Below are 23,161 nucleotides of genomic sequence, written 5' to 3'. Positions count from 1 at the left end.
TGTTTTCCTTCATCTCTTTCATGTGTGCTTCTCTTTCTACAAAAAAGCTCTTCCAAAATGTCGTTTGAACAAATATTTCATTACCACACCGTCCCGCATAATCGCTGAACAATTTTTAATGGGCTTGGCTTGGCTTGGCTTGGCTCTTAAAGAAAAGAAACAAGACACGCAGCCAAAAGACGAAGAGAAGAGAACCCTAGCGTGGCGTTATACAGAGGCCAACACCTTGATTCGTGGAATCTAACTACCTGTCTTGACCTTAGCACTAAGCTGAGCTGAGTAATGAGTTCTAGATCGTTCTCAGTGCTGTAATACGATATGTGCGTTGCATTAAATGTGCTCAAATGCCATTAAAAGCTAAACCATATATAAAACTCAAATAAATCTTGTTTTATTGTGTGAATAGAAACTGAAAATTTTGATGGTAATTATTCTTAGTTTATCTTATATGTAATATATGTATATAAAGCAGAAATACAAGAATCCATCTTGACTCAAACTTAAGGAAGCATTTTCCACTTTAAGTGCTTTGTATATAATTAGGTTTACTTAGAACTCTCTTGGATATTAATGTGGTTACTAGGGCAGAGTTATAAGTCCACCGATAATATACACAGGCAAGTAAGGGTTCCACTAGGCAATACTCTCCTCCTGGCTAGATCGTCTCAGCATATCACTCATCAACACATGGAGCTCAACCTGTGAAACGATTACTCCCACTCGATCTTCATTCCTGCACGACACTCTAATGTCCAATTTCTTATACATATTATTTATCCACATTATAATTAGTGTAAGCCCACACATTATCTCAAACTTAGTTAGCACTTATGGTACAATATATACATCCAAAACTATTACCTGTCTCCCACTCCACCCATCAGTCTATTCTGACACCTGTCGAGCACCTCGGAGTCTAACAGCTCTGTGGTCACAGACGAGTTATTTAAGTTTACCTGACTTGACAGCCCACAAGCCAAACGTTTCTCAACTCACGCTGATAAGAAACAAGAGTAAAGGCAAACGCAGAAATATAACCCAACTTTCCAATGACCCCATTTCGCAGCTCCACTTCCATTCCCTGCGCTATATATACGTATTACTGTCGGTTATCTGGCGCGAAACCTACTTACACACTTGTTTCTTTAACCCATTTGGCCCGAGACACGCACGCATCCGCTGGCCAGGCCCTGCAACGAGAGGGTGGAGACTTGACACATAAATCTCTTTAATTGCCTCACGCAACGCGAAACCGAAGTCGTCGGACTTCCAAGTCTCAAAGGTGTCTTGCAAGCGGCAATTAATTAAAAGCAAGCGGCACTAAATTAATTTAATGCCTATCTTCGAGTCACAGACAAAATCGCTGTTTCATCATTAACACTTCGCCCAGCCAAGCCACAATCGGGAAAAGCTGAATGAACTTGGCGCATTTATCATAAGAGTCAAGACGGAATGCATTTATCTGATCTATATAATGTGGAAAGGCCAGAACTTGATATCATGAAAGACTGCAGCTTGATTATAGATTGATCTCAATCAGATCGTATTTTATTTTATAGCAAGCAAAACCTAATCAAGAATTTATATACTGTATAGGGTCTGCAAAGCCATATTTGTTTACCTAATAACTGTCCATATATCTGAATCATCAGATATTCATATAAATATATGCATATGTTATTCATGATAAGATTTTTGGAAAACTGAATTCAAATTTCGTGTCTTCTTTCCCAACTCCTTAACTCTTTTCCAATTACAATCCCTATTTCAAACAAACACACTCTTCTTCCATATATTTATCTATTAATTACTCGAAAACCGATGACTGTCCATTTATCGATTTAACAAAATAGAAAGTTATATCGATATAGAAATACATATATCAACACCAATTGAGTAATTAAAACTTGCAACTGTCACCTTCCACGCTCCACACACACGTCAAACTAAAATTCTAATTGAAAACGGGGCGTGTGCAGGGGGGTGGGCGAGCCACTGTTTACCTCTGACCGTTAGATAAACATCAAGCAGTGTCGCTTGCATTTGCTTCTTGTATGTTTAAATAACGGTAAAAAGTGTATCCATGACTGCATGATGCACGCATTCACGCCCATTCTCCCCCTCTCTCCGGCTCCTTCCACACTCCATACACAGAAGACAAAAAAGTTGCTGAATAATGGCCACGCCCCGCACGCCCAGCCGACATATTAAAGCGTGTAATTATTTTTGGATAGATAGATAGCTTCATATGCGAGGGTAAAACTCTGCATGGTGCAGTTTTTCTCGTTGATTGACTGACAGCAGACACTGTCAGTCAAAGCGGCAGACAGCGTTTGCCGCTCGCCGCTCGCGGGTCGGAGGTCAAGTGCAGCTGAAGCTAAGAGCTTCGAGCCGTAATGGAGATTCTATGACTAGGCCCACACCCGCACTCTAATATTGCTGTTGTTGTAGTTGTCATGGCAATATGCAATGCTTGTCTATGGCGCTGCACTTGAAATATGAAATGCAAGGCAGACAGCCAAGTCCATGGGCATAGTTTATAGAATACCCCGGGCTCTTCCGGGTTGGGGCTTATGCATTCAAGTTGTGTAGAATGCGCCGCATGCAAAGCCAAAATCAATAACAATTAGTTGGCAGTTTATGCAGGCTTTATAGAGCAGTGGCAGGGGACTGGGGCATAGTTAAGTTGATTTTTATGCAGCTGTCAAGACAAACGGAGAATCAGCTTAAATGGGCAGCTTAAAGTGAGTAGGTTAAGAAATGCGGAGTTGAGGCGGGGAGAGAGCAGTTCAACTTTTACCCCTAACAAATATGACTTCATCTCTGTTGTCCCTAGTCACTCCCTCTCTCTCTTGCTTTAAAACCACACACATTCCATTTACTTATCTACCTATCTCTCTCTCTCTCTCTCTCGATGCATCTAAGATCTTTTCCTAGTTTTGGGATTCAAGCAAGAGAAGAAGCTGTGTTCTATAGCTGCTTCTCCCACACACATTCCAACTATTTAAGCAATTGAACAAACATTTATCAATCAAGCTCAACAATTAGTTGGGTAAAACAAAACGCGCACCCTTCTTTCCATCCACAGCTAAACGCTAATGCCTTTATTTATTCATTGCTTAGCAATCCCAAAATTCCCGTTTCTCGTTCCCCCAATCCACATATTTCTCACATATGCCAATGTTGGGAAACATTTCTCAGACCCGACTCAAAGAATCAACTGAAATATATATGTATATATATGAATATGCGGGTTCCACCGCTCAATGGGTTTCACGTTTGCCTTTTCGTTTGTTATTCATAATTTGATATTTTTTTTTAGTTTTTTCGTGTTTTATTTCTTTGACAACTAATTGAATTTCAGCCCAAGTTCTTGGCGCCTTATGACATCATCAGCGATTTTTCGATTCATTCCTATGGCATAATATTCACTAGGGAGCGGCTGCCACTGTTGCTGCCATGTAACGAAATCCTTTTGGCCACAATCTCAGACACACAAGTCGTATTAAATTGTATTAGCAACAAATTTATTGCATTTGTTAACAGACTTGACAACGTGCTCAATTGCTGAAGTTAGGCGAGGCGGGGCGGGGCGGACGGTCTGAAAAGCCACGCACTGCTGGAAAACCAGCTAACATACCCACACCCACCGACTGCAGGAGGAGGAGGGGCCAAACGACGGCGACAGTTTGACAGAAATGTCAAATTGGCAGGCAAAACAAACAACGGCAACAAAATTTGAAAATTTGTAATTTTGAATGAATGACTGGCGCAATGAATGAATCACAGACTGACTGAGTGAGTGAGTGTGAGTGAGTATATTCACAGTTGAGCGCAGTCCTCGGGCTGTATGCAAATATTATGCATTTAGTCGATTGCCAATGTAATTGGCAAACAAGGAAGCAATGCAACAGCCGCAATCGCAGCCTCAGCAACTGCCTGTCAATTGAGAGAAATGAAGGAGACGACGCGACGTCGACGGCAGCCAAAGGTGGAGCATTGCGATGCTGCAGCAAAGAGACGACGCCGGCAGCGAGACGCCACAGCAGTCAACGTCAAAACTAGTAGGAGTAAGGAGAGAGTGATCAACACGGCATATACCCTGTAAGCAGCTGCAGGGAGCAACTTGAGCATTTTCTTTCACTATGCTTTAATGTATGATCCCCCTAATATACCCCTCTTTACTAATTATTGCAGAGTATGGCCAACAGTAAATACTTTTCAGCTAACGACAAACCAGCATTCGTCTAAGCAAAATTAATGAAATTGCCAATGGAACTCGACATTAAACGAAATGAATGCTACAAATGGCGCATAATTGTTTGCTCAGGTGGTCAACAACAACTAGGCAGACTCGACAGACTCGGCAGACCTGGTAGACCTGGCCATTGAACTGCAGTTGGTCAAGAGAATCCAAACAGACGTAATTAGCAACACTTGATGAGCTACACACACGTGAGAAGCCCTCCAAAACAAAAAGAGTGCTGTTGACCTCTTCGAGGAGGAGGCTAGAGGGTCTAAACCCACAACGAATTGATAAACGCTGCAGCGACTGGGCGAACGATTGGGCGCGTCCACCTAATGAGATCTCATTAATTTGATAAAGACGATTAAATTATGTTTTGGCTTCTCATATGATAAATGAGCCAAGACTCAAATGCGGGCCTCAAATTTGTAGCGCTCAACTCGCTTTGAAGTTCGTTTAAACGAGTCACGGGAGACCATGACAGAAAAACATATCAATATATGCATCAAATGAAGATCAATATTCATTATTCTACTCATTCATCATCTTAAGAGTGGTTTATAAAAGGCCCTGTGAATATGATAATAGAAGCTGATCAAAATCTTTTGCAGATTATCTGATTTGACTATTTGAGAGATTTATCACGAGTGCTCTAGTAAGGAGTGCCCGACTAGGAAATACCTTGGTCACACCCGATCATTCATATCATTTATATAATCCACCAATGTGATTCAAGCGACCTATCACATATGTATGTGTGTTATTATAGCTGAAAGATCTATAAATATATAACTCTAACTCGCTCTTTATACGATTTTATACGATTTTCCCATATCATGTTTGCCCGTTACCCCATCTCCAAGCGATATCGTCTACCTCCTATATATATGCTTTGCTATTTATTGCAATTGTGCTTTATAAATGCAGACATGTTTATTAGCCTAAGTTCTGTGCCTGTGGCTACATTCTTCTTCTTCTTCTTCTTGCCGTTCTTCGTCTTCCTACTTATCCAGTGCCGAATTGGCCTTGGTGGCAATGACGCACTCCTCGCCACAAGCCGCCAATACGGTGCACAACAGATCCTTGCCCTCCTCGAATTCGAGACGTAATAGACCGCCCAATTCTCCCTCGGGCACCTTGAGATCCTCACGGATGTCCCCATTGTCGGACATGAGGGTAAGAAACCCATCGTCGCTGATATCGGTCAGCTGATAGTCTTCGCGCTTCACTTGCGGCACATCCATGTTGTGGGTCGAGGGGCAAATGTCCTCGTACTTCTTCTGGGTGAATATATCGATGCCGACCATATGGACCTTGGCATGCCCATGCTTGCCAGTCTTCGAGGTGGACATATCCACGATCTTGCACGGACGACCCTTCAGCATGACGAATCCGTTTTTACGCAATGCCGAGCATTGCATCGGGTACGTCTTCGATGCACCCGAATCGGCGACATCAAATGCAATCTCCTCATCAGCCATCGAGATTATGGCTGATTTCCTGTTTTGGGACTTTTAAGAAAAATGAAATTGTTTAAAAGAATTCCGATTGTGAGCTCTATGTTTTTCCAACTGACCAAATGCTGTCAACAATTCAGACTATTATAACACAGCCAGTGTCAACTTGGATTGAAATAAATTTCAAGTTATCTCTCAATTTTCCCCTCTGCTTTGTACGTACTTTCGACATTCACAATTTTGTTTGTTTATGCATTCGCATAGACAGCTGCATTGGGAGAGCGCACAATTTATGCTTCATCAAAAGCCGAACATGGCCAAAAGTCATAAAATTGAAGCAACGTCGCAATCTGAATCTGCATACGATTATCATTCATTCATCATGCGATAGTCATACGCATATCCGGCATTTCTTCTTCTTTCCTCTATCTCTGGTCTGCACTTCGAACGTGCGCATAATTAACACTTGTCGATCAAGTCGATTCAGCTCTAGTTGACAAAGCTGCACCTGAGGTGGGAGTTTAATGTGACGACTTCGAAATACCCTCACCATCTAGTGAAACTCTATTGCATTGCAAACGACTTCCGCTCATTAAGGTGGAAAATGCGTGGAGCTCAAACAAATGCAAATGCTGCTAAGAAGTGGAAGTATAAATCATTACATAATATTAAGAGACTATAGAAAAGATAAGAAACACGATGCTTATAGCTACTATATCTACTATATAGCTTCCACTGAAACCAACTGAAGGATGTGCCTTTCGCCTACTTTCACGGAATATAAGTGCAAATATTCAAGCAAACAAAGTAAGCTAATACAAAAATGTAAATCTAGTTCAGACATGAAAAATTGTGCAAATATTTGATTTTGGGGCGGAATGTTTGGGGCGTTAAGGTGTCAGCAGGGCGTGTGCCGCTGTCGTCTATGGTAATCAACGGCGCTTCACGCACTTTCAGCGTCAACAGCAACAGCAACGCATTGCTCTGGGGCACAGACACGCACACACACAGTCGCACAGCTGCAGCCGGCAAATGTGGGCCAATGGCGCTGGCCAAGTTGGTCTGCCACTTTGGTAATTAAAGCCATGGAAATCAGTGCAAGGTGTGCAGAAGAAATTGTGGCTGGTGAAAGAGCCAGATCAAAGAAAGGAGAGAAAGAGACAGTGAGAGAGAGAGGGGTAGAGAGAGTGGGTTCAACAGTTGGCGCCACTTGTTGCTTGTTTCTGGTTTGCCGCGCCTGCATTTCCTGGAACCGAAACGTTTCGATCTTCCCGATTGAACGCACTTACCCAACAAGGTGTGTCAAATATAAAGACCTCATGTGACCCCATTTAACATCGAGTGCTCTTTGAAGCATGCTATTCATCATCATCTTTTCAAGATTTACATACCTGAAAGAAAATTAAGAAAATATTTTATTAACAAGAAGCAGAGAATGATAGAAAAGGTTTAGAGTATCTTCCAGTCAGACTCTCGCTCGCTCACTCACTCACTCCCACTCGTTCATAATAACTTCTAATCCCTATCTGACCCAAAAGTGGGGCTTTAAACAACTTCTTAAACATCTATTGTTAGTCACTGTAATTTTCGCTCAGGTTTTCTCCAAGTTCTGGGAGCCCAACCCAAAAGGCCACTTAACCTCTATTCCCAGCTAATGTCAATTGCTTTTGCCCAGTTTCGCGACATAAATCAAGCCAAAAGGTAAACATAAATTGAGCTTAAGTATTCGCAAAACTTATTAATGTGACAATTGACGAATTGACTAAAAGTAAAGATCGTAGTTAAGACGCTGCTTGCTGTCTGTCAGTCTGTCGTGTCGACTTGTCAGAGGTGGCGGTGGCGGTGGCGGTGGCTGGCCTGAGCCTTGCGGTGCGGTGGCTCCAATTTGGTTGCTTGTTGTTATTTGTGTAGTCGATTTGATGGCTTAAATGTTAAATTGGTTTGGTTTGCTGCCTGGCAAATGCTTTGCAGCGACATTAATTTACAGTTTGTCTATAGTTAAGAACATGAAAACTCATTAAAACATGCTGCAGATAAGAAAACGCTAACGACAACAACAGCAGCAGCAGCGGCAACAACAACAACAACAACAACAACGGCAGCGAGAAGAAACTGGCAATAAGACGTGGCTATAATTCAGTTGCCAGCAAGCCACAAAAACACACTCGAAACGTGACACAGTCAACAATTTATTGACACTTTCAAGACACTTGGCCAATGCGTATACCCTGTGCATAAATCAATATTTTTATGGGGTATAAACCAACTGAGCTATTCGATTTGCTCAGCGAAGAGTTGCGTAAGTTATAAAATAGGAAATTTAATTTAGATATTAAAGTTTCTCAATTTCAGAGTTGCTCTAAAGCGCTAACAGTTTGAAAGTCACTGACTAATTTCGACTATTTCCGAGTCTAGTCGTAACTATTTTACCTCTTTTGTCTGGGAAAACTGGATAAGTTCGTTAGACTCGCTTTTCTTATTATCTGTGGGCAGAGCCTAAACCAATCAATATAATATTTATATGTTCTGCTTGTAATAGATAATACTCTAATAGATAGTTCTGGTCTAGATAACAAAACTATTGACTTGAAATGTTTAGTATGTAATCACTACAGTTATGCACAGATATATAACTGTGACAATCGATTATAGATTATAAATGATAGCTTATCGATAGTAGATGTATATTTATGATTTATTGAGAATCATATATATCATACACATACAATCTCTATATAGTTTTTCCGTTGATTTATAATAGTTCCCTAGGGTACGCATGTTTCGATTGCTTTTTGCTTTTTTTTTCAATTTGTTGTCAATTACGAATTGCTGTTGTTGCTGTTGTTGTTTTCTCATGGTGGCAGGCAGGCGACACGTTTTTAAAAGTCGCTGATGGATTGATGTGGCTTCACGTGGCTTGCACAAATACAGCAAGAGGCACACACACTCAGTCACTCACACACACACTCAGTCACTCACACACACACACATGTGTGCTGGCAAATGTTCTGCCAAGTGAGTCACCCACCAATGTTGTTTGTCACTAATCATTGCTGCACTCCCTTAACCACCACCACCCGACCCTCATCCCCTCGCTATCCTCACTCCATCACACGCTCTACCAATACGCGCTCAATAGCCGAATGAGCACAAAATTGGAACCGCATGCAGCACGCAGAGAAACCAAGACCGACAAAAGACAGACGAACGACAACAAGCGATAAGCTATGAGGCCTGATGGACTAACAGATACCACGTAGTCCACAAAAAGAATTTGCTATGGGCAAGCATTCTTTCTTACACGAACTACCCCATTAATGTGGTTACAGGGCATATTTAATGCTGCTGCAAAACATAAGTGGAAGTGCCAACTGCATAAACTGAGACTGTCAGAAGCTACGTCCCTGAAATAATATCGATTTCGCTGTTTGGACTTTGCCTGCCTTTTCGCCTGCTGTTGGCTCTGCTGCTGCCTTTTGCTGCGCCCTCTTTCCTTGTCTTCTCGTTCCTTCTCCTTCTTCTTCTTCTTCTTCTTCTTCTTCTGCTGTTTGTGCGCTGGTTCCGATTGCCGCATTTGCCACTAAGAAGGCATTCACCTCATTTCCTGGACACGCGGCCGCATCAGGCGTTGAAGTGGACAAGCAACAGCAGCTGCAGCTGCCCCATGCCCAAGCCATACGCCCCGCTCCCAGTCCCTGGCCCCACCCAACCCAGCCAAAGGCGTTGCCACAGACAGAGTGAGACAGAGAGACAGAGAGAGAGAGAGATAGAAGACAGACAGTTGCAGCCACAGATCATTGCATAATCAAGCGTCATTGTATTGGAGCTGCAATGCCTATCTTAATATCGATCTGACTCTCGATGACTGATGAACGTCGCTGATGCTAGGATGGGTTTTACTTTCCATCTCTTTCCTTGCCAGCGCGAATCTCTTCAATCGATCCGACGATCTCATTACATACAACATAAATGAAAGTTCCTTAATGGCAGCGAAAAGAAGCATCAATAATTGATATGAGGAAGGAATTTCAAGGCTATTATCGTTAAGCGAAAACTTAAATGAGAAAAAGTAGAAGTTGAATAGGAATTCTTGCAGAAGATATGTGAGTATTATAATTTATCTACTTTATATGAATAGTTCTTATGAACTCTGAATATGAATATGCTGAAAAGCATACTAAATTCTAGCTCATGTTTAGATCAATGATCAATGATAAGTCTAAGGCAAGTTCGAGTATATTTTACCCCGTAATAAACGATCATCAGACTATCTCAGCAATGATTAATTGCTGCTCTCTTGCACAGCGTCCATTTAGCTGACTGATCCACTCCACTTGATAATGATCGAGCTTATGAGCAACAAATCTACGATCTATGCTGCTCACTCGGCTGTCCATGCCAGGCAAGCAGCTTTTACTTGTTCAAACATGCCTTTCTCAGGCTCTCGTATTCTTTGATATCTTTCTAATCAACTGGTCGGGCAGCCGCCTGAAGGCTTTCAAATGCCATTCAACTTATAGCAGGATAATCATTATCAGTTAGCACATAATAACTGCAAACTGCGCTCAACTTGAAGCGTCAACCCCGAGGCACGCCGGTGATTAGCGGCATCATAAATTGTGCACTTTATCTGTGCAGCATGATCGCACGTTGAGTCGCCGACGACAACAACAACAACTGCAACTGCAACTGCAACTGCAGCAGCAACAGAAGCAAAGCAACAAAAAATCTAACAAAAAGAAAAACGAATGTTGCGTAACGGTTCTTAAGCCACCCAGCTGAAAAGTTTTCGCAGTTTTCCCAGCTTTCGAGCTCAGGCCATAAATGGCCAACGCTAATTGCTTTGTCCGTCCGTGCTCATGCAGTTTTTACTGTAGTTTCTTCTACTGCATCAACTGCATATATATACAAATAGACATTATTATTTGACCAAATTGTATTGCCTTTTGGCCGTTGGCTGTCTGCTGTCTGCTGTTAGCTGTTGGCCCCCAATGCAAAATGCAAATAAATCCAAGTCGAAGAGCAACTCGCAATATGCGATAATTCCAGTATTTGTCTTTCGCCTTCGGGCGCTGGGGATGGCCAATGGTCGATTTATCGATTGTTCGATTACACGATCGAAACTGGGGCTGGCCCTGCACCGCCTGCAGCATAAAATACATATTATTTGTTGTGTATTTTTTGGAAAGTGCGATTGCATAAGTAGGACAACAGGGCGTAGCCTCGACTCCTGCTGCCGCTGCCGCTGCTGCTGCTGCTGTTGCTGATCGGAACCTGCCTTCGTATTGGGGTTACACTTTCTCGGTGGCCAACGCGGGCTCACACCATAATTTATGTTAAGAACTTTTGATTTTAGGCAGGCGAAACAAATTTGTGACCCAATTTCACACGTCTCGAACGCTTCGATCGTCTCGTCTGATCGCTTCCCACGGCGAGTGGGCGGTCGCTCGCCCCTTAAATGTTCAATTTAAATGTCACAAAATGTCACACCGATCGAACTTAGCGGCTGCTTTATGTGTGTTATGTGGCCGTCCCCTTGGTAGATAAAACCCCTCCCAGAGCACAAGCTCCAGTTGATTTAGAGCTGCCCAAGAAATTGCTGAACCAATGTGTCTCAGTTTTATTTGTGGAGCTGCTAAAAGCAACACGTAAAAAATGCAATTAAATTCTTTAGAATCGAGCAACGATTTTCCTGGGTGCGGCTTTCGCTGCTGGGGAAACTGAGCCATGGAGGAATTGAGACATTAAAGTGTTTCGTAAATTGAATTTGTTTTTTTTTTTTTTCAAAAAGACTTCTGTGTAATTGCAATTCGAGTTGCTGTGTGGAGATTAAAGAGGTCAGCAAGCAAAAAGGTTTTACGGATCACTAGATACTAAAGCTTAAATAGACTAATAAATAAGTAATAGATCAATTATTTAATGAAGTTGGAAATTAACGTTGCTGGAAGAATAATAAATTGGGGTAGCCCATTCGATGTAGCCATATCTATTTGCCCGTCATCCAATTTTTAACATTTTTTTTGCATATACAGCTAATATGTGAAAGAGTTTACGACGAGAATTTTCGACCTCATCACTTTTACTTGCTACTGGTAGCACTTCCTCTATATCCAGATATTTGTATAAACTTCGAGAAATTTATAGATTTCCTTTAGTGATTTCCGTCCCAGATACCATTTTCATTATAATCTTTCGTATAGTTTATATTTCACATATCGATGCCTACACATCGTGCAGCTCCTACTAGGCTAATCATGTCCATAGATCCTGCTCTGCTGGCCCCTGCTGCGCACTATTTCGCACAAGTTGTTAACATGATTGAATGCCTCATTTGGACGATTTATGTGCTGTGAATGCGGCTGCTTTTTGGATCTGGCTTCTTTTTTCTTTGTTGTGTTGGTCAAAACCGTTAAAAGGATAATCGCCAGCATGAAAAATGAATGTTGAACCCTCGCAGCGCTATCTGCAACCTGCAGCGCCCGCCAGCCTTCCCACCCCCCCGTGCCGCTGCGATTCCCACGTTTCATCGAGTTTGAGCGCGTGCAATTTGTGGCATGCAGCAAACTTTCACATGGAGCGGACAGGCAAATTAACAGCAACAACAACAACCACAACAACAGCAAACAATATAAAGAGCTGTAAATGCCCCACAAACACCCACTAACTAACTCCATATGCATATAGGCATTATATGCATATATCTCTCTCCATATACATATATATATGGCCTCCGAATGAAAGTGAAGTGAAGAATTGATGGACACGCTTTTGCCCAGCTCCAATGCCTGTGGTGTGTGTGTGTGTGTGGGCGTGGCACATTCACATGACAAACCAGGCAAACAAATGATCCCCGCAGCTGCTGCAATCGATGATTACAATGCTTAGATAACTATCGAAGCGTAACCAGCTCAGTGGGCAGGCATTGCAGGGTATATCTCTGTCTGCTTGCCAGACGGGCAGACAGACGGACGGACAGGCTTAGGCCTTAGCTAACCAGGATCGTCGCCTCCTGATCGTCTGATTTGCTTAATTGCATAAATTTTTATTTGCTCGCGTCGATGGTGCATGAGATATGCAAATGACGCCCGATATCCAATATATATGCCCACGGGCAGCTGCTGCTGCTGCTGCCGAAACTAAGCTAGAGCTAAACAAAAAAACTAAGCCGAAATAGCGAAAAGTCGCGCATTAAATCACACACACAGAAATTGTAGCAACCGCGGCAGCTCCTAGGCCAGGCTCATAGACCCGACCAAGACCAAAAGCCCAGACGCCATCGTCGTCGTCGTCGTCGACTTTCGCTGCCTTTGAAATGCAAAAGAAAAAACTAAAAGTTTGCAGCAATGTAGGTGTATCAGAAAATGTATTAAACGACAAGGCGAATACCCTGTAAATATGCTTTGTTATAAAGAGAATATGATGTTAACATGAATACGTAAACGCCAGAAATGCCAGAACAAAATCTTATGAATTCAGATTCTAGAGAACCCTAGATCAATAAACTATTGAAGGATATGCTTACTGGGGGTAGGAATCTATATCTTTTACAATTAAGTTATTATCCCATATTGATTGTTATTATTTAAGTCTTGATTCATTTCAAAGCTCGTGACTCTCTCAATCTATACTCTAAAGCAAATCAATTCATTTTCATATAGGAATTCACTTACACTTACAAGATTGTATACCCTATTCCCTATACTTTATACCAAATACTCTACACTTTACCTTACTATACCATATATTCATGCCCTCTGTGCGCAAGAAATTGAAATTTAAACCTATAGAAATTCTTCTTTTTGTGTGTTTGTTTCGTGTGAATAACAAAAGCAATCAGGGTCGCAGCTTTTCTTTTGTTCGCCAAAATTTGACAGTCAGCTTCAGTTGCATCCTGCAGAAACTGAAAACGAAAACCAAAACGCAAAAAACAAAAGCATTTCTAGTGCATGGGAATTTGGTAAAATGCAAGTTGGACACGGGTCAATGACAATTTCGAGATTCGTCTCTGGTTTGTGTCGCCTCGCAAAGGTCATTTGCTGGGGACTTTTACTTTTGTTTATGGTCAATTTTAAGATGGGACTTGATTGGAGTGCGAGTTATGCAAGTGTGGAAAGTTTTCATTTGTAATGAGGAGTCAAATCAATTCCTGATATATAATTATCTTTTGTAAGACTTCATTTAAATTCATAATCTCTGACCTCTTTATAGCTTCGAGCTATCGCTTATTCATTTTATGGCCCTTCCACACTCTATCGTAATTCAGTTGATTCATAGCTAAGAATTTCCACTCTTCATTATAATCTACAACTCATTGCCTGCCACGCCCCTCGCTTGCCAACCAAATTCAGCTCAAGGAATGCACAGTAAATCATAATAAAAAGAAGTCTTGCATGCAGTTGAGTTCTTGAACTATTTTTAAACAAGAACAAGAAATTTTATACAATATTAAAAAAGAGAGAAAAGGAGAGAAAAACTAAAGTTGGGAGGAGCTGCCGCCATCGTTGCCGGCGGCCTTATCGCCGTGGTTCAGAGAGCGCAATTAAAACAAACGCGCGGATAAAGATGGGGCCAAAGCAACAAAATGATGATGATTATGAGGCGAACAGGCAGACAGACAACTAGAAGAATCATTCTTGAGTTCTAGAGATCCCCTCTTATAAATTGAGCAACTGCCCCAACTATTGCTATATACCTATATATACATATATACATATATATATATATATACAATATATGGATGTGATGTGATGGAAGGGCTTTTGGTTCTATTTTTAGCACTCGCTGCATTTTCGCTTTGAAATGTATCTACAAGATACGAATGCTGCAGCAGCAGCAGCAGCCCAGGCACAGGCCATGTTGACAGCGTGCCTAATTCAAGTAAGACGAAGACACGCGCACACACACACGCACAGTCATAGGCTCACTCACACATCTAGACATTCCCTAGCTGCACAGAAATAGTTGCACATTCTAAAGATGAAGAAAAAATAGGAATGCAAGTGTCGCCATAGGCTTGGCGCTATTCCAGGCGCACATCACAGCAACAAATGTATCTTTGAGATACAAATATATCTCTCAGATACATGTTGCATACAATCGCAGGCGAATGCCATTTGACGCCTAATTCCGCAAATTCCTTGCCTCTTCGATAATTCCCCCTGCCTTTTCCATTATACAACACTAATTGCTAGTATTTTTAGGCAACATTTAATAAGCATTTTTATTTTGGCCATAAACAAAGTGCATAAAAAATAGAAACGAGCCACCATGCGTCCCAAATAGTTTTTCTTAGCTGCAATTGACAATGGCTGTGCTGGGGATTATTTAAATGGCTGACCCCAATGCCAGTGTTGGGCAATGAAAAAGTGCAAGCGTGTGTGAGTGTGGGAAAGCACAGAATTAGGCACAAACATTTACTTCTTATAACTGCATGCAAAATACATATAAAAACCAATTAAAAATGTCGGTAAAATAAACATAAACATCTTACACTTGAACAGAGTTTATTTCAAAATAAAAATCTTGGATCTTAACAAGATTTACTAGACTTTCCTCACTTTATCGTTTTCAATATTTGGTGAAATTTAACTTCAATTGTTAAGTCAAATGTAAGTAAAAGCAATCAGAAACAAAGTTTCAAACAAGCTATACTGCTCTAGTCGGGAGTGTCCAACTAGGAAATACGCTGGACCTAGACCTAATATCAATCATCAGCATGTACTGAGCTTAAACTCCTCTATGGTTCCATTTATAAATGAAACACTCTAAAATCTTTATCGAATTAATATTTTAATAATACAAAAAAATGCCTCAGGTCACCGCTTAGCTCACATTAGTCAACCCATTAGACTCGACTCCACAAATGAGCATTATATAATACTCAAAAAATAATAATTATTATAATAAATTCTAAAGCCGCTTAGTAAAAAATAAAAAGGTAAAAACGTACTCAATTTAATCTGCTGCTGTCGCAGCGCTGAAAGAATGCGTTGCAAACTTTTGTTGTGAATTATGCGAAACTACAAAAGCAAATGAGAGTGAAAAGGAGAGTGCTAAAGACGGAGAGAGAAGGAACAACATTTTGTTAACCGGTTTGAAATTAATTTGATTTTTATATGCAATACATACATACATAGCCACACTACACTATATACACACATTTTCAAGGTTGATTTCGTATGCACAAAAGCCAAACAACAAATGCTGTCAGCAGAATTATAAATAGGGACGGAGCCGTCTGTCTGTCTGTCTCTCTGTCTGTTATTCGGTCTACGCCCCGACTTTGGCTTTAAGATGCGCATTAGGAAGCGCTCTGTTAATTAATTCCAGCTGCCGATTGACTTTGGCACAGCCGGCATACATTTATTATCAGCGCTGAAGATCGTTTAGCAGCTCCGCAACATTTGACACAATTTGTAGGCGTGTGCCTCAGCACTGGGTTACGCCTACCTGTGACTGCCTCCCCGCTCTTTGCAACTGCAGCACGCAAGCGGAGAAACTTTAAAGTCACAAGTGCAACAGCAGAAAATTGTGAATTTATGCCTAAGGCAAAAGCTGAATACCCTAATGGATGCAATTGGTTTGCTCTCTTGGTAATGAATCTTTGCTGAATCTATATAATATATAACTTTTTGTTTGAGTATTCCATTTCATAGGCGTATATCTCATACCTTATCTTATTTATATTTTCCCCACTCTGGCATCCCTTCATTTATTCATCGAAACCTTTCAAAATAATTATGATTTTACAATGCAAATTGCAGTGTAATCTCAGAAAAGTGTTTGAAGATCATTAACCATAAAAATTAAAATCTATTTCAGATAGCTTTCAGATAAAAGTGCCCAAACCCCATCTCTTCTCTTCGTTAATAAAGGCAACTAACTGTCTGACATCTGCAACACAACTCATTCACAAGTGTATTACAACAACAGCAACAACAACAACATGCAGCGGCTGCTATGCGTGCATACAAAGTTAGGAAAATAAGAAGAAGAAAAACTTAAAAAAGCGATACGGAAATGCAGATAAAACCTTTGGAAAATTAATGAGCTGAAAACAATGCGGACATTGTTAAGAAACACAGACAGACGGAGGATGATGATGAGGATGGGAGGATGGGGGTGAGGGTGAGACGCGCCGAGTTCAATATTTTGACACAAAATGCCAAGGAGCAGCAACAACTACAACAATTACAACAACAACAAAAACAATGCAGAAAAAGTCCCTCAACTCAAATACGACAAACTATGTTCGAAATTATCGGAAAAAAGTAAAAGTTTTCGTTAAATGAAGTTAATAATAATAATAATGACTATTAATGATGTCGATGATGATGATTTACTATAATAATAATATCGCAGACATCAATCAAATGGCAAAAACAAAACGAAACGCACATTAAAAGCAATCAAAACAAAATGGAAAATATGTGAAAAATTCGAGAGAGAAAGAGAGAGAGAAAGAGAGATAGAGTGAGAGCGGCAGAGCAAGAGCTGTAAACTAGGTAACAAAGGTGGGTCAAATATTGCGCCATAAAAAAAGTACAACAACTACAACAATGGCTGCCAATACAGCCGCTAAACGGTTCGCTTTTCATTTTACACCTTCGACGAAAAACAATTTCCCTCCTTACCCCACCACAGCCTCCCAACAGGTAGTAAACAAATCAAAAAGGAGGTCAACTATATATTGGCACACAGATTTGGGGAGCACAGTTTATAGATGTTAGTTGTAGTTGTAGGTATTGTTGTTGCTTTTGTTGCAGCTGTCGACGAGTGCTGCCAACTTGTCGATAATTGCAAAATTCTTAAGTGCTTCTCATTTGGCAAACGAGCTGCTGCCAGACAGCTCCAAATACCCTGGAATTTCGTTTGAAGTCGCTCAATTTGAAGTGTAAACAAAAAGTGCTTCCAATTCACAGTGCAAACAGATGGAAGGGAGAGAGCGAAAGATATGTAAATAGAATTGAAGATTTGGGGTGGAGCCCGATTGCACACAGTGTTTAAACGAGGGAATGGCTTGTATATATTTGCCATGTGTATATTTAGAGGAGTAAATGTTGCGGAATTGATTACTGGATTTATACAGATAATGGAACGAATGGATCATAAGAATTTCTGAAGAAGAAGAAACATTCTTGAAGCTGAGTCATGCATCGCTGGCAAGCGGCAACCATGCAAATATGCGAAAGGAATAATACGAATCCAGCAAATATATATACATAAAACGGAGTGGAAGAAAGATAAGGAATAAAGAAAACGAATGAATCAGACTTTTATATAGCAATGAAGATTGATGAGGGCTTTAAAGGGAGGAGGAAGAGAGGAGAAGACATACAGATTAGATATATGATAGAGATATCAGCACATTCTCTGACCCTCTCCTATATCATTCCCTCTTTGATTCGTATTTTTATGCTTCTCTTAGTCCTCTTTTCATTCGCACTCTCTCACATCCCACATTTGATATGCTTTCGTATCAAATCAAGAATCCCAAAGATCATCTATATTCTTAAGGCCCTACCGTCTAGCCTACTTTTCCAGTGTTTTCCAATATCAATCAAGTATTCAACTCTTTTTAAAAAAATTCTCTCTCGTCATCTTTCCGCTTTGAAAGCAGATCAAACAACTTGCTCATTGCGTTCATTCACAAAGTTTTCTCAGGCCATTTCACTTGCAATTAGCAGTTGGCCCAAAACATCGCCACTTCCTGTTTAGGCCCCATACGGGAATACACGTTCAAAAAACATTTCAATTGATGTTCGGCGCCTCAGTTATGAATCTTTGAATGAGCTTCGAGTGCGATTGGCTTTCACAGGTGTCTCCCACGCCCGAAACGAAAACGAAAGAAAACAATGGCGATTAAGGCTCGTTAATTTCTTGACTACTTTGTGTAATAGCTTTTGGCCTAAGGCCCGTAACGGCTAATGAGCCATTAACACGCTTATCGGTCCTAGCCAAGATGAAGGCGGAGGCAACTGAAAATTTCGGCCCGTAAAGGCGTCGCACGTGAGCGGGAATTTGTTGGCTTTTTTCTGGGTTTGGGGTCAGGCGCGAAAAATAACTAAATATGAGTTTCCTCAATTAGATTTTCCAGACACGATCCAAACGTATAGGCCATGCCATATAACGAAATGCAAATCGCATTAAGACGCGCTTTTAATCTGCGCTGAAAGGCATCGTCTATAGCTCCATCTCAGCCTCTCTCACTCTCTTTGTCGCTCTGCCGCTCACACTCAGCTCAGTTTTTGCAGAGTTGAAATCGCCTTAAACGCTAAACGAATCTCTTGTCTGTTGGGTCACCAGGTCAAAAGCGAGTCACAAAGCCAGAAAACAGCTCCAACAACAAAAGCAATAAAAAAGCTGTTGCAACTTGTGTGTGGAGATCAATGGTAATCCATAGGTAACAAAAGGGCATTCTTTTGGAAAGTGACTATACTGGAACTGGCACTGGAACTGGAACTGGATTGGCTTCTGCCCGTACTCATGCTGCCCCAGGCAAGTAGAAGTGCGCAACACTTATGCTCAAGTGCCGCCCTCTAGCGGCCATCTCTGTATATAATATGCGAAAAAGAACATAAATAAACAAACGCAGCTGGAAGAGTAAACACTTATAGTAGCATTATTATTTTCTGTTTTTGTTTATTGTGAAACTCAGCAGGATCATTTCGTAAAGTGAAGTGTTTGTGTTTCTATCTCGCTCTATTCTGCTGTATGTGTGAACTGATGTAGGTGAAAGCAGAGTAAGTGAAGAAATATGCACGAGAGGATTAAAGATAACAGCCAAATTTCAACAGATGCATAGACCAGCTGTCAAAACAGCCGATTAGAATATAGCAACTACTTTAAAATATAAATCCAATTGGAATATGTCATGTGAACTTTACAATTCGCCGCATTCGTATTACTCAATTTCAACTCTTACCAGTTCAGCTGTCGACCCCGTCCATTAAAAAGAAACTTCCAACAAATCAGAAAGTCCAATCGGAATCAAATGCCCTTGACAATTCGCCGCATTCACATCCAATGACAAGCTTCAACTATTAACCATCACTACTTCTACTTTCTATTGCATTTAAAGTATTTGTTGCGCATTTTCATGAATATTTTATTACATCAACTTGAACATCAATCGCTGCAGCAATTGGTTTTGCAGCCCCCGCACAGTGCTTGCTATCAGTCGATAGACAGAAACGGCAGATAAATAAGGCAGCCCACGCACAACAAATGCAACAAAAACAACGACAGCAAATATGCCGCCTGCTGTCATTGCACAGTTATGCACAAATACACTCTCACTCACACACTCACATATAGAAGCAGCCGCACTTTAAAATGCAAGTGTGTGTGTGAGTGAGAGAGAGCAAGCAAATAAATATTATCGCAGTCGGCGGTCGGTCGGGCGAATTCAAAGTTATTACGAAATCGCAATCGAACATAACGGTAGATAGCAAAAGCAGCAATAAAGCACACAAATGCATACATACATAGATTCACAATTGAAGAGAGGCAAAGCGAAATAAAATTGAAACATAAATGGAGCAAAAAAGCAGACGAGCCAACACAAAAAAGAAAAAACTTCTAATTGATAAAGTAGCTAAAACTATTTATTTATAGAATTCAATAAAAATAAAAATTTCATTTAGTTTATTTTTACATTGTTTGCATTATAATCCACAAATTGAACGAAGTTTTGCCTCCATTTACGATTACGATTCACTGCAAGCGCAGCAGCGACGGCAGCGAATGGGAAGACAATGGCGTAAAGCACATAACAAGCGAATAAGCGTAGCTGGCAAAGCAGCCAGAACAAAAGCTGACTGCAGCAGCAGCAAAATAGAAAAGAAAAGCCAAAGAACCAAATGCCAGAGAAAAAGAGTAGCAAGCTAAACTCACTCACACACACATACACGTAAGCACAAGTAAAGTTTTTTTTTTCTGCTGCACTTAAATCGACTTCTCGCTCTCTTCCAGTGAGCGCATGGAACGTAAATTAATTTAATGTGCTCTCGTAAAATTCTTCATTCTTTTTTTGTTAACAACTGACTTACCTGCTTTGTTGCTGTTCTTGTTGATGTTAAGCCAGCTGCTTCGTTGAGTTTGCTGAATGATTTAGTTTACAAACACATACATTCACAATAAATACACAATACGAGATTTTTTTCAATGCGGCAACGCATGCGCAACTTGCAAATTCCAATTGGAATTTGAACCCCACAGCACTCAGCACATGTAAAGCGCAAAATCAAATGCAAAAGCAAACACAAAACGCAGAAGTGCTTCTTCTTTTCTTTTACTCTCTCATACACAGGGCGAATTTGTCGCCCTCACACACACACAATTGCACGCACTGCATTCGCCGTCGGGTTTTTTCTTCTCTCACCATATAAATGTGTGCATGAGTGTGTTTCTACGGAGGTGTGTGTGTGTGTGTCGATACCTGCTAGTTGCTTGTTTTAAACTTTAATTTTAGCACATTTAGCTGCTCTTTGTGCTCGCAATTTACACGCAGATATTCAGAAATATTATTTCATCTGTTTTACTTGTTTGGTGTTTGCGGCACTTTGATTTCCGTGCACATGCACTTTGTCGGACACTAATACAAACACTATAACCATGCACATGTATGCAAACGGCTTTGTATTTACCGCTGTTTCATGGCAAAACTATTTCAAGTAATAAAAACTAAACGCAACTAGTGGTTTGCACAATTCGATCAATGAGCGACGCAAAATTATACTTATAACACGACATTTAACATTTTTTCTTTAACTGTGCACACGCGTCGGCGGCCATTTGTTTGAAATGAAACAACACAGCGACGCGAATAACGTCCGCTACGCGTCCAAACCGCTCGAAGTTGTTTTTGTTTATGGTCAAAATTAGGGATGTTAATATCGCATACATATCTAATGTGCGTCAACGAGCGATAGTATCGATATACAAGAGATGAGGAACTATGAAAATGGCAATGTTTTTAAAATAACTAAATAATGCAAATGTACTTTTAAAACTGAAATTCATAAATATAATTATTGTGGTATCAATTGCTATGAAAATGTAGTAATTTATTATATGTTCAACAACTAAATTTAAATTTTACTGACTTTTTGCACTACGATACTCTCAGTGAGCTGAAATCGTGTGTTGTGATTAACGATAGTCGATTGCTTGTGCAGTCGTTACACTGAACTGTAACAAACAGAATAAAAACAAAGAATTAGCTCTGTGAATTTTTGTTAATTGTTTATATTGAAATTTAAACTAATTGTTGTGATGTCACGTCGCAGCCAAGACATACCTATACGCCCACGTTACGGCTACAGCGAAGAGGCAGACGGCGAAGACGCCAGCACCAGCCACAACAAGCAGCGCAGCAATGCCTGCACTCCTGCTTCCTACTCAGAGATTCCCTTCCTGGCCCAATACGCAGGAGCTGTGCCCGAGCATGTGCTGCAGGACCTCACGCCCACAGCTGGCAAGGTGCCCCCAGCAGGCAGCGATAGCTACGTGAATTTGGACTCGGGCGAGGACGAGAACGAGGAGGAGGAAGAGGACGAGGACGAGGATCCGAGCAACAGCAACTCGAAGGACTCGAAAGATAGCTCCAATGAACTGAGCAAGCACAGTAGTCAACCACAGACGACGCAGTCCAGTAAGTGGTTACCTCCAGCGAATTTTGCAACCCTCAAATCTCTTAATTTAACTCTTGCAGGCTTCCCCTATGAGCTGGAAGGAGCAGTTGCCGCCAGCGCGGGCGCCATGCATCATTTTGTTGCCCACAACCTGGAGTCGAAGCTGCGCGCTGCCTCAGAGCAGAGCAACAACTCCGACTCGGCGCCCATCTCCAGATTTCTGCAGTCGCGCAATGTGCCCGAGGTCGATGGGAACGTCCTCAGCGACATTGAGCTGGAGGCGCAATATCTGGCCTCATCTGTGGACAATTTAATTGAGAACTTGGGCAATCTACTGCACTCCATCAGCAGCATCACTGCCGACAATGTGGAGGTACACAAGAACGCCGTAAAGAAGCTAACGGATGCCCTGGATGCGAATATCAAATGCCAGTATCAGCTTCTGGCCAAGACGGAGGAAATCACCAAGTCGATGCGACCCACCGAGCAGCTCAGTGTGCGCATGTGAGTGTTCCCTGATTACCCACCATATAGTATATGTCTACCATAATAGTATATTCTTATTCACAGTCGGGAGATCAAGCGCCTTGTGGATATGCTGGATAGCTCGATGTAGGAGGAAATCAGCGGCGGGATTGGAGGCGTGGAACTCGCTGCTGCATTTGAGCAGGAATTGAATACGCCCTGTGCTTTTCTTTAAGCCTTAACATTCCAATTTGTTACTATACTAGTCATTTTACTATAATCAATTAGTTTAAATCGTTGAAATCATAAAATTAGTATTAAACGCTATCAAATTTTAAAACGAGCCGCAATTGACTAAT

General features: G+C 41.1%; 3 protein-coding genes and 1 long non-coding RNA gene across 6 annotated transcripts in view; 2 read left to right on the top strand and 2 right to left on the bottom strand.

Moving 5' to 3' along the window:
- Positions 1 to 21,562, bottom strand: part of LOC6586406 (ras-interacting protein RIP3) — a 140,034-nt gene extending 118,472 nt beyond the window's left edge. For all 3 annotated transcript variants that reach the window (XM_044009849.1, XM_044009848.1, XM_032733307.2), the window contains exon 1: positions 20,754 to 21,562. The gene's annotated coding sequence lies outside the window, so the exon portion shown is untranslated. The remainder of the gene's footprint in view (positions 1 to 20,753) is intronic.
- Positions 5,124 to 5,840, bottom strand: LOC6586405 (eukaryotic translation initiation factor 5A). The gene has a single exon (XM_002011982.4). It carries the CDS (start codon positions 5,725 to 5,727, stop codon positions 5,248 to 5,250), a length of 480 nt encoding a protein of 159 aa, XP_002012018.1. The 5' UTR covers positions 5,728 to 5,840; the 3' UTR covers positions 5,124 to 5,247.
- LOC122757522 lies at positions 5,844 to 8,274 on the top strand. The gene is made up of 3 exons (XR_006357582.1): positions 5,844 to 6,631; positions 7,675 to 8,002; positions 8,056 to 8,274. It is a non-coding gene; the product is annotated as an uncharacterized LOC122757522 (long non-coding RNA).
- A 309-nt stretch (positions 21,563 to 21,871) lies between the features above and the next one.
- Positions 21,872 to 23,142, top strand: LOC6586404 (BLOC-1-related complex subunit 6). Its single transcript, XM_032733313.2, has 3 exons — positions 21,872 to 22,357; positions 22,418 to 22,841; positions 22,908 to 23,142. Exons 1-3 carry the CDS (start codon positions 21,979 to 21,981, stop codon positions 22,951 to 22,953), a joined length of 849 nt encoding a protein of 282 aa, XP_032589204.1. The 5' UTR covers positions 21,872 to 21,978; the 3' UTR covers positions 22,954 to 23,142.
- The last annotated feature ends 19 nt before the right edge of the window (positions 23,143 to 23,161 follow it).

Source organism: Drosophila mojavensis, unplaced genomic scaffold (assembly GCF_018153725.1).
Source record: "Drosophila mojavensis isolate 15081-1352.22 unplaced genomic scaffold, ASM1815372v1 contig_74, whole genome shotgun sequence".
Lineage (NCBI taxonomy): Eukaryota > Metazoa > Arthropoda > Insecta > Diptera > Drosophilidae > Drosophila > Drosophila mojavensis.
Note: the sequence above shows the minus strand (reverse complement) of the source record. Positions and strands in the feature narration are given on the sequence as shown.

Bases quoted from the DNA above. Each gene is read 5' to 3' on its own strand.
- LOC6586404 (XM_032733313.2), top strand. From the start codon at position 21,979: ATGTCACGTCGCAGCCAAGACATACCTATACGCCCACGTTACGGCTAC. The intron at 22,358-22,417 runs GTAAGTGGTTAC...TAACTCTTGCAG, and splicing joins ACCACAGACGACGCAGTCCA to GCTTCCCCTATGAGCTGGAA. The intron at 22,842-22,907 runs GTGAGTGTTCCC...TCTTATTCACAG, and splicing joins GAGCAGCTCAGTGTGCGCAT to TCGGGAGATCAAGCGCCTTG.
- LOC6586405 (XM_002011982.4), bottom strand. From the start codon at position 5,727: ATGGCTGATGAGGAGATTGCATTTGATGTCGCCGATTCGGGTGCATCG.